The 12,468-nt window shown below is 42.7% G+C and overlaps 1 protein-coding gene across 1 annotated transcript; it reads right to left on the bottom strand.

Annotated features, from left to right (window-relative positions):
• Positions 1-1,947, bottom strand: LOC144110953 (uncharacterized). The gene is made up of 3 exons (XM_077644027.1): positions 1,925-1,947; positions 295-442; positions 1-235 (listed from the first exon to the last, which is right to left on the bottom strand). The coding sequence occupies exons 1-3, from the start codon at positions 1,945-1,947 to the stop codon at positions 149-151; spliced, it is 258 nt and encodes an 85-aa protein (XP_077500153.1). The 3' UTR covers positions 1-148.
• Positions 1,948-12,468: the final 10,521 nt, after the last annotated feature.

Here is a 12,468-nt window from a genome sequence, read left to right on the forward strand (position 1 = left end):
AGAAGTCGTGCCTGAAAGTAATCTCACTTGTGAATAGCTCCCGCACAGATTTTTTTGTGTCTAGCGTAGGGCAAGCGGTAGGCTTCCGCCAAGTACAAGGCAGGTCTGTGCACGATACGTGCTTGTAGTTGTTCACGAGCACAGTTAATTAAGCGGCTCCGTGCTTACGCCAGCCCCAGAAACCAGCCTTACAACTGCAGCTGGCATCCATGATACATCTGGGGTTTGCAGACGACTGAAGAACAAACTTGCACATTAATAAAAATAACAGCTGTATACAAAAATGAAGCTTACCCGCAGCCGGACTTCACACTCCGCGGTATTCATTTGCGCCGCACATTTCCCGATTACTTCGGATGGTGCCGCTGAGGCCACGATCTCTTCCCTCACAGCATATGCGTGATTGCTGTCATAAAGATGGCAACCACACAACAAACTGCTTCTTTTAAAATATGCGTGGAAGTCTTCAATTCTTTTAAACCCGCCCGTAGGTGGCGCTCATTGTACCGGAGCAGTGGCGCCACCATACCAGCGCACAAAGCCTATTGCTGCTGGATTTCTGGTGTGTTCACCCTTTAAATCAACTTGCAGTGTGTGTGTGTGTGTGGGAGTGGGGGGCATCATCACTAGTTGCGTTAGTTTCATAATTAGCTTCCCTGCTTTGAAATTGAAATGTGCCAGCACTGGTCTTTGCAAACAGAAGTTGTGGGTGTTTCGGCGTTTTTGCTTTTCGAGTCAGTGCAAGTAGACTTTCACAGCGTTTTTCAAAGTTCAAATGTGTTCAATCAGAATATGGGCAAAATATGATCAGTTTTCATTGCAAAACTTCATGAAGGAACAGCGACTGTCCTACCATGTGTGCCTTTTAATGTGGTAGCATTAGGAGCGTCATAAAGGCCAAAACTGTCCGTCGGAGCCTGTGTGGTGCCTCCACCTGTTAGGTGGCGTTTAGGGAGATTTTCCTCTCTCCACCTGGCCCCTATTGACCATCTCCCTGACCTCTTGCCTCTTTCCTTCTCCGCCTGTAGGGAAGGAGAGCGAGACATGGCATGAAGAATATTACTCAGCAAAAATGAAAATAAGAAGAAAATGACTCAGAGAACAGCAGGCCTACATGCAAAAAATACAGCCTCTTGAAGAGCTGTCTGTGGGAAATTTAAGCTTGCAAGAGCTACTCTTTCTAGCATTCCTCAGGAAGAGCTAAATATGTGTCTCACGAGCCCTACCAGTAGCTGTGTCTGCCAGCGCAGTGGTGCATCGCTTAACCGCTGCGCCACTGCACTGGTAGTTGTATAAGGACTCGCCGCAATCTTTGAATGTGGCACATTTTGCCTAGTTGCGTAGTCGATATTCGAAGAGAATTAGAATAGGATCAGAACTGGAATTGACAGCCAAGTGAAAGAAGCATGCTATCGTATTTCTTCTGCAACATTCAAATTGATTGCCCCTAATTTTTCTGAATCCCCTGTACTCAGATAATCGATGCTTTGTTGAAAGATGCAAGCGGGTAGCACAATGCACCATTTCAACCAGCGTCATCAAAGGAAGAAAAAAACCATGGATGTGATCCTGCTGACATCTGTAATGACAGCCTGGCTGCAGCAAGCCCGGAGTCTCCTGTTCCAGGGACAGGCCAATATTATAAATTCTGCTTAAAGTATCTGCAGGTGACACTGCGACCTGCTCAACGATATAGAAAACTTCAAACAACACCACAAGCCATCTGTTCATGTGAGTACCACATGAGTCAATCTGCAGATATGAATGTGCATTAATTTGTCAGCACTAGTTATGTGCATATTTTTGCTATTCATATATATGCACATAACGTTCAAAGGAAGAGGTAAGACTTGTACTGTAAATGAAAAAATCAACACAGTGGTTGTGTTCAACACTCTTTGCATTTGTGACGCATTACTCTTACTCTAATATGTGGTAGGTGATCATTGTCATTATCATTAAAACTAATCCAAAGCACACTAACATTTGTATATCTATCCCATAACATTTTATTTAGCATGTAAAATAATTTTATAGTGTGGGTAGTAGATAGAAGACATTACATGATTTCACCCATTTGTACAGAAAAGAATTCACTCGTACTTTGCTGGCTACACTTGTGTCTATGGATGCATAACAAGTTTTCATGGCTGAAAACTACTGTGAACTATGTGGCCAAAGAATCTTTATGTGGTTTGTTTATGTTGTTGCACTTTCAGGCACACAGACAAGCACCACCACTGCCTTCAGAGATGTTGCTATTGAGACAGATATGCAAGACTTAAGCATCCACTTTGTTCTGCATCAAAGGTGAAAAAAAAAGTGGTAAAATGCCTGTGACGTGAATTCCGTCACGCCACCTTTCTGACTGTGATTACAAGTGCATGGCAAATTCATCACAGCTCCCACTGCTAACTAAAGTTGAACTGTGTTCACTCTTTTTGCCCGAATCTGATAAAAACTGACAGAATGTATTGTTAAGAACTTAAAAAAAAGGAAAGCACTAGCAACTGGCAGGTTGCTTATGGAAAGAGCACTCATGTGTGCATCGATGTGAGCAAACTACTCACAAGTATGACATCAAAATGACATCAAACCATTTGTGGCATCAGTAGCACAGTTATTGACCTACAATATGTCTTCCAGGAAATGCTAGCAATGGCTAGTGGCAGTGGATAGGTCTCACTCTAGAGCATTGGATATTTTCTCTGAATAATATGGCAATGGTGCTGGGTATACTGCTAAGGGGGCTAAATTTCACTTGAAATACCTTGTCATGCACCTCTTGGTTTCCTCATTATTACAGGGCCAAATTTTTGATATCGCAGAACAAATACACAAACACAAAAATTCTAGCTCACTGCTCGAATGCAGATACTTCAACCATGTAATCAGGTGCTTTGTATTTTTATGCAGTCTCATGCATTTTGCAAATGCAGTTTTATACCCCTCCTTGTTTCAATCTCTCATTGAAAGATTCTGTGATATGTAGCAAGAAATTGGCTCTGTATATTATGCCTTTGTGGTGCTGAATGGAGATATGCTGCCTGATTTGTTCAGTGGTGCTGGAAAATGTTTGTTCAGGACTGTGTTTCTATTTGGTGAACAACTGCAATCAAGCCCAAGTGAATTTTTTGGCTGAACATACTGCACTTTCAAAACGTGTCATATGGATATAATTAATTATTTGACTCTTATAATATCATGCCTCACAAAATTCAAGTTAATGGCCATGTTAAGAATTTTCAGAAATTACTGGCAAGGCATCTTACTCCCAAGATTCCAATGTAGTATGTATACTCGGTATTGCTTCAACCATCAAGGAAGTTATGCCGGTTGTCTTTGCGTTTAACATCCCAAAGCAACTCAGGCTATGAGGGACACCGTAGTGGAAGTCTCCAGATAAATTCAACCACCTGGGATTCTGTAACGGGCACTGGAAACACACAGTACACGTGTCTCTAGTATTTCACCTCTATTGAAATGCAACCACAGAGGCCGAGATCGATCACGTGTCTTTCGGACCAGCAGCCGAGCACCGTAACCTCCAAGCCATTACGGCGGATAAGAAAGCTATGCATTGTGGCATGTATATAATTCCATTGTAGGCAAACCTTTCTATGACATGCAATTTTTCTTCACTTGCTTTTATTTGTAATCGTATGTTTGAAAACCATCTATTTCACAGAACTTTTGTATTTGTCATTACCTTACAATCTTGTAATGAGGATAATGAAAGGCCCATATATTGCAGTTTGTTTTCTGTAGATGTTTCAATAAATTTTGTTCACGCACAAGCAATAAATTGGTAGTGTTTTAGCTCCATAAAGCAGATGCCTGCGTGCTGGTATCTGCGACGCGTTGTTAGAATGGAGTTTCAGAATGCCTAAAGATGTGATGATGCTGATTTCTTGAATGCACCAACGAGGAAAGGAAGCATGTGCAATGGGGGCGGTAAAAGAAGAGGGTTGACCTCTTTGCACATGTACACACCTTTACAAGTTCACCTAAGTTCTCTGCGCAAAGTACACAAGGCAGTTCACTCTAAAAAAAATTGATGCACAAAGTCGTAGGATTCAGCCATTTTCTTTCATTTTTCTTTCATTTTAACTTGCAGGTAAACTAACCGCCGGGGTGCGGAAGTATTAATACAGGTGCTTTGGCTGTCTGGGAGAACATGCTGCATGTATTATGCTTTTAAGATAAACAATCAGGAAGGCTTCTTGTGCACGTTCAGCTGCCTGACACATATGTCAAATTCAGGGCACAGACAAATAGGATTTACTTGGGCTTCCCCGAGGAGAACGCTTTGTATTCGATTTTGCACATTCTGGGTCACTTTGTTATGTGCGAATTATTGGAATTTTTCACCTGGAGACCATTGTGCTTGTGCCAGGCTTAATTTTTTTTTACCTTGGGAGGGGGGGGTTGCAGCGGCCTGCATGTCAGGATACCTGGAAGAAGTAATCGCATCGTGCTGTGTGAAACTTCAGCAAAGCAGAGCAGTTTAGGCAGCCCTTATGCATTTTATGTTAAAATATAAATGTTAAAATATTCTATGTTAAAATATAAATGCACAAAACTTTCATTGTGTCCCAGGTAACACCGAGACATTGCAATGTTACATTTTTGTTCTGGAAAACATTGTTTGATTGTTCTTGCTCAAATAATATTTGCCTAACGTTAATGAACATTAATTGAACATTGAACACCATACATGTAACATTCTCGGAAATGAAGAAACTCTGCACGATCATGCAGGCCCGCCAGTAGCGGTACACAATTTCATGAATGCTTTGCAGGGACCGGATACGAGGGCGGCACTTCATCTCAGCAATGTATTACAATTCATGCAACTCGTACATGGTATACACTCACCTCCGAAAGGATGCTTATATACCCGTTACTGAGAGGTGTACCATGAGTGATAGTGGCGAACGGGTAATAGGCAAGGTTTTCTAACAAAATAATGGGGCTATATGCACATAATCTATGGTGGGCACAATCTAAGAGGTTCAGCCGCAAAGTACTGCTAGTTGAAAAACATGTTCATTCTAAGAACAGCAGGAAAAGTTCTGGGACTCAGTGCTTAAAATATATGTTTTACAGTTATGACTCAAGCATTATAATAATGATTTGAAGGCTATATTAAAACAGTGTTTACTTTCAGTGTTAAGCTAATGTTTCAGATATAACATATAACGCTATATGTAAATTTTTAACTTTAATGTAACATTTCAGTGTACCTTACAACGTTTCTGCACCTTGTATTCTAACATTATTCTAATGTTTGGTGCTGCCTGGGGTGTTCCGTCTTTGCAATGATGTGCGGCACGTTGGAAAACATGGACAGCCGTGTAGATTGCGCCAAAAAGTGGTAAATTATAATGAATTTCTTCTCATGCATGCTCGGTTTCGGTATCGACGGTCGAACGACGGCTATGACATCATACGAGTTGAGGTCGCTTGCGGAATACAAAAACTGCGGTATGGTCGTTGCTTTCTTCGTTTTAATTCTCCAAATCTCTTACGCAAGCCTACTCGAGTTTGGAATCACAAAAAAATGAACAGGCAGCTAGCGATTATGTGGAACTTTTGCATGACTTTCGTGACCTGAAATGGTCGCTTAAGTCACAGCCGTCGTTCGGTCGTTGAAGGTATTAGTTTTGAGCCGACTCCACGCGACAGCTTCTCTGTTATTTAGGCCAACATCTGGGGGGGTACCAGTCTGCGTCTTAATTTGTAATGGTCGATCATTTCCCTGTAATTTTGCAGGCGCTCGTCGTATGCCCAGTGTGCGGGGAGCTCGAATGACTACCCGGAAGTAGAGAGCTCGGGCTAGCTCGTGAACCCGGTCTGGGCGTTTCACGTGCTACCAGAGCTTAGGGAGAACTATCAGTGCAAACACTGTAGGGCGAGAGGGACCCTCGACCACATTATGTGGGCGTGCCCACAATCCCCAGGGGTGGGGCAAAATGTAGTAAGTAGAGAAGCCTGGGAGACCCTCCTGCGAAGCGCGGACCCTGCCATCCAGCGACGCACCATCCATCTGCAGCGGAAGAGGCCGCAACAAGCCAAGGGCTGCCTGCCAGCCTCTAATCCGCAGGCGCACGACTCCCCGTCTTCCCAGGCCTGCGTGCCGGAGCCGGGGAGGGAGGCGCCTTTTTTCTGATGGAAATGAGTTGTTTCAAACGATCAATCGGCCTTTGAACTGAAACGGAACTGAAGAGGCGATGGGCACGACCAAAGGCAGCCTCGTGCCTCAGACGGACATCGAGGCACAGAGCACGACCCAAGGTAGCCTGCCGTCCACGTTGCACGGACTCCGAGGTGCTAAACACGACCCAGTCCACGTCGGACCGACACCGGGACTTCTTGGATCGGTCAAAAAAGAGGCCGCGGGCCAGAAAAATCTTGTTTTAAGGCTGATGAGTGTGCGCAGGAAACATGTACAAGAAGTGTCCACTCTACCTGTCAATCAAACGAAGTGAACATAAAGTAAAATAATAAACAAATAAAAATGAAGAGATCAAAAATAAAAGAAAATATCAAAAAGTAAAGAAAATAAAAATAGCGGGCCAAACAGAGGACAGGGAAAGGCTTTCGCATTTCCGCTCATAAGCAGACAATGCAAATGAATTTTTACTTTATACACAATGTTAAGATGGCGGCTTTCACAATACTACAATGCAACTGCAGGTGATTTTTAAATGACTAAAATTACATAAAAGAGGCCTTAAACTCAATCTCCCCTGCTGCTTTATGTCTACAAGAGACAAATCTAGGTCCTTTTCACGCGAATATGCTTAAGATAGAAACAGCTTCCTGAGCTTACTCACAGTAGTACATCAGAAATGCAATTGAACTCTTAGTTGGAAGCATCATTCACAACATAAAAAAATACAACACAAGGACGCACGATAAGATTTTGCTGGGTCCCGAGCCATGTCGGGATGGATGGAAACGAGAGAGTCGACTTGTGCGTTGCAGAAGGTCAGAAGAAGGAAATACATGTACCCTACCAAGATTCCATTAAGTTAGTACAGTGTAAGGTGAGAGATCAATGGCAGGCTAAACGAAAAAAAAAATGAAATAATACTACACCTGATAAAACCCAACATTGGACAATAGAAGACATGCACACACCAATAACTTTTTGTTGAAGAAATTTTATCCCATCGGCGTATTGACACCTAACACATAACTTCTTAGTGACAACCAAAGACAACCCTCTATGTGAAAAAATGTGGAGCTGAGATCACAGAAAACACATTGTGTTCTCATGCACAGAACTCGAGCAGCTAATGAAAAATGCTTTACTCTATTCGAGCGATCCAGGAGCGAGCGCATCGAGCAAGGCATAACTGCTTCTGCACTTCTTTGCAGCTGTTGAAACTGCACGGAAGCTGCTGCACAATCACCGGAGGACTACACGTGCTGCTGAGGGGAGCTATCGCTGCTGCTTCCGGGGGAGCCTGCCTTACCTGCGACCAAATCTCCAGCGGCAGATCCTGACTAAGCGCCGGCGCATTGCATCGACATCCCGGCCTTCAGCTATAAATTGGCGCACCAGCGCCAGACAAGCATCATAACAGCGAGCGATCCAGGAGCGAGCGCACCGAGCAAGGCATAACTGCTTCTGCACTTCTTTGCAGGTGTGTAGCATTGAATTATTCTTATTTAGAAAATTTGCTACCCGCTCGGCGCCTTGATCGCTCGCTGTTGAAAAATGGGTGACAAACCACCTGGTACAATCAAAGATCTGCTGAAGTATGTAAATGATCAGAATTCCGACCTTAGAAAGGAAGTAGAAGAACTGAAGCAAAGCATGACTTTCATGAACGATTCCTTCGAAGCCTTTCGCACGACAGGTGAAGAACTCGAGGCCTTGAAGAAAGAGCACGCAGCCCTAAAACTAGAGAAAGATGAACTAGCACAAACCTTAGCAAAAACGCAGAAGGAACTGATTGAACTAAAGCAATACTCCAGGCTTTCTAACGTGGAAATTAAGGGCATCCCGGAGACCGAGGACGAGTCACTGGTAGAAGTGGTCCAGAAAATAGGTGAAAAAATTGGAATGGACGTAGAAACAACCGACATAGACGTAGTACATCGTGTTCCCACAAAAGAAAAAAACGAAAAAGAACGTCATTGTCAAGTTTGCTTCACGCGCAGCTCGGGACAAATTTTTGCAGTCTGCAAGGAAAAAGAGGCTATCCGCAAATGACATCGGTTTCTTCCGAGACCACACCCGTGTACCTGAACGAGCACCTGTGCCCCGAATACAAAGCATTGCTTGGAATGGCAATTGCCCGAAAGAAAGCCAACAACTGGAAGTTCGTCTGGGTCTCTAACTCTAAAATACTGGCAAGGAAAGCAGAAAATTCCACTGTCATACACATAGCCACTCGCGACGACCTGTCTAAGATAGTATAGCCGTTTTCTTTTTTCTAAAGCATTGCGCTTACATAGCGACAAGCATAAAAATGCTGAACAACACAGCCAGAATACGTGGAAAAAACATATCTTTACTACACTGCAACATTAGAAGTCTGCATAAAAACTATGACTCACTCGCTGCCTTTCTTTCTCACCAGAAAATGCGATATGACGTCATAGCAATTTCAGAAACGTGGCTTAAAGGAGACGAATCTCTGAATCTACCTGGTTATAAATTTGTGTCCTTGCCAAGAGCGGCTGGTTCTAGAGGCGGTGGTGTAGCTTTTTACCTGTCATCGGAAATCACTTACAAAAAAACTGGACATTACAGAGACCAGTATGGGTAACTACGAAATGCTCTTTATAGAACTAGAGAACAACATGGTTATTGGTGTCATGTACCGTCCACCCATGTCTAGAACTCAGCCATTTTTGGACAAGCTAGAAGAGGCACTGTACAGCCTCACAAATAAGGAAAAAAAGGCGGTTATTTGTGGCGACGTTAACATCAACACAGCTGTTTCATCTAGTAGTGAATACGTAAATCTTTTGTCATCCTACGGCTTTCAAAATCATATAGCAAGTCCAACCAGAATAACGCCAACATCATCATCTACAATAGATCACATATTATCAAATTTGGATGTCAGCCCCTTGAAATTTGGTGTGATAAAATATAACATTACAGACCATTTCCCGACGTTTCTTATCGCTCCTACAATAGCTGTACATCATTCCAAGGACAACACTCATATGTCACCTAGACGGGACTATGAGGCAACAAAAATTTCTAGCCAAGAAAAAGACTTTTCAAGCATCGATTTTGATGACGCCAACAAAGCATATAATGCATTCAGCACGCTGCTTTCATCATGTTGCGTCCAAAAGCAATACAACTCTCGCAGAGCATGGCGCCTTCATTCACCTATTTGTCCTTGGATGAATGAAGAAATACTCTCCATAATCAGACTAAAAGAGCCTTGGCATACTAAGTTGATGAAAAATCCAAACAACAATTATTACAAGGAAAAGTACAGAAGCATACGGAATATGTCACTTTCTATGATGCGGAGGCGAAAAAAACAGTATTATAGCAACCTGGTTAAGAAAGCCCAAGGTAACTCAAAAGAAATATGGCGGATAATCGCTTCCATTACTAGATCCCTCGAGAAATGTAGTATTTTGCCAGAGCTCAGTGCCTTCAACTCTGACCTAGCATGTCTTGCTTCAACGTTCAACCATTTTTTTCTTAACATAGGTAATAGTATAGCTGCCACCTTGCAAATCAACTCTTGTGCTGTTTTGCCAACTCCGTGCTCTAATACTTTTGTTTACACAGAGATAACAGCTGCCGAAATTGTTGCTGTCGTCCGCCAGATGTCGCTTAATAAAGCTATGGGTCATGACGAAATATCAGTGAACATCATTAAGGACAACATTCATATTTTGTGCCTTCCACTGGAAAAAATATTTATTCAGGCTTTTTTATCGGGTATCTATCCTGAAACGCTCAAGATTGGGAGAGTTGTACCGATCTACAAAAACGACAATCCCAATGATGTAGAAAATTACCGCCCAATCACCATACTGAGTTGCATTAATACGCTCTTCGAAAAACTAATAGCTAAGAGAATACAGGATTTTGTTGAAAAATATGGCATCTTAGCCAGAGAACAGCATGGTTTCCGCAGAGGTCATTCTACAGGCACAGCAGTACACTCAGCAACAGAAATAATTAACCGGGCTTTAAATTCAAACAAGATTATTATAGGCATATTCCTTGATATTAGAAAAGCATTCGACACTGTTAAACATGACATTTTGTTGCAGAAACTTGAAAGTTATGGATTTCGAGGACCAGCCAGCAATTTTTTCCGTAGCTACCTAACTAACCGCATGCAATTCGTGCAAATCTCAGATCAAAGATCTTCAATGGGGGAAGTTAGGACAGGAGTTCCGCAAGGGTCAGTACTTGGCCCCCTGCTTTTTTCCCTCTTTATAAATAATTTTCCTCGTTTCATTGAGCATGGACAAGCAGTCATGTACGCAGATGACACAGCTCTACTAATACCTCATCAGTCGGCAGAAAAGGCTGAATCACTTGCAAATGATAGCCTCCAAAAAGCAGCAAATTGGTTTAGCACTAACAAACTAGCGCTAAATGTTAAAAAAACAAAGTTCATTGCTTTTACCTCCCGTCGTAAATCTACCCCCGCAGAATGTAGTCTGCATCTCGATGGATTACCAATTGAATGGGTTCAAAGCTACAAATATTTAGGAGTAACTCTTGATGAGAATCTACACTGGTCACCTCATATAGAAAACTTATGCAAAAAGTTAACCTCTGGGTGCTATGCACTAATTAAAGCACAAAAACATTTTGACAAGAACACACTACGAATGATATATTTCAGCGTTTTCCATAACCATTTAATATACTGCATTGAATCCTGGGGTTTCACCTTCGCATCTTACTTAGCAAAAGTTAGCACTCTCCAGAAAAGGGCTGTCAGAATAATATCATATGCACCGAGAGCAATACCATCCAAACCTCTTTTTGATGAATTAAACATAATGCCCTTCACCAATGTACGTGAGTACAAAACGGCCATTTTAGTCCGCAAGATAATTAGCACGAACTCTCCACATCCTTCTTCCATATTCATCTCTCCCAAACGTGACACTAGGCAGGCACAGCACAATAATTTTAATTTACCCATAGCTCACAACATATACGGGCGGCGCTCAATTTCTTTTATCGGGGCTAAAATATGGAATACCGTGCCGTGTTACATGAAATACACGTCCAACGTTGTTTCTAAACTAAAACGCCACTACCTTAACAAGCAATCTGATGCACCAAGCTAAACACGTGTTGTTGCTCATAGCAATGCTCCATATAGTGATTGTTTAACTCTGACAATGTTTGTAATGGATCCATCACTAGCCATAGCGGCTAAGGATCCAGATGACTACACAGCATTTTGTGTATCAATTTCTGCGTGAATAAACCTTCTGATTCTGATTCCGTTTCCCCGCCGCGGTGGCTCAGTGGTTAGGGCGCTCGACTACTGATCCGGAGTTCCCGGGTTCGAACCCGACCGCGGCGGCTGCGTTTTTATGGAGGAAAAACGCTAAGGCGCCCGTGTGCTGTGCGATGTCAGTGCACGTTAAAGATCCCCAGGTGGTCGAAATTATGCCGGAGCCCTCCACTACGGCACCTTTCTTCTTTCACTCCCTCCCTTATCCCTTCCCTTACGGCGCGGTTCAGGTGTCCAACGATATATGAGACAGATACTGCGCCATTTCCTTTCCCCCAAAACCAATTATTACTATTATTTCCAACCAGCCTTCCTTCTAGGAGACAATTCACTTTTTGACATTTCACTGACATTTTTGACAATTCACTTTTTTACAGCTTTGTAAATGAAACAACGATCCCAGATTAGTTCAATGTTTTCGTTCTTTACCCACTAAACAAACTCATTAAACTTTTTGTTTGGTGCATGATGGCCTTAGTTGCCTATGCGCCATAAAACAAGTATTTTTCGATAAATTGATATATATCTCTTCTGTGCCAAAACTTTTTGCTGCTTCTGAAGTCTCTAATGTGGACTGTAGAAGCCTCCCCTGGAAAATGCAAAAATTTTCTCATGATACGGTTTTAAGGTGTGGTGCTATTGGTGCGAAGCTTTGTAATGTTTACTTGTTTATGTTCAAGGTCGCCGGCACGCGGCGTCATCACTTTATGACGCGAGTTACAATCAAATTTATGTGGAATGATCGTAGCAGCGCGCAACTACTTCTGCACTTTTCTACATAGAAGTAGCTGGTTTCCGGGCTTTATCGAGAAAATTCTTCAGCTTTTAAGGGGTTTTGACACAGCTTCTGAGGAGAGTACATAAACTCGCTCAAGCACATTCTGTTGTCATGAGCATCTGAACCAAATAACACACGCAGCAGAGCACCCACAATCACGCGAGAAAGCTGGGGAGGGAGCGCTTCCGGCGATCTCCTAATGGTCGCGCA

The sequence above is a fragment of the Amblyomma americanum genome, chromosome 11 (assembly GCF_052857255.1).
Source record: "Amblyomma americanum isolate KBUSLIRL-KWMA chromosome 11, ASM5285725v1, whole genome shotgun sequence".
NCBI lineage: Eukaryota > Metazoa > Arthropoda > Arachnida > Ixodida > Ixodidae > Amblyomma > Amblyomma americanum.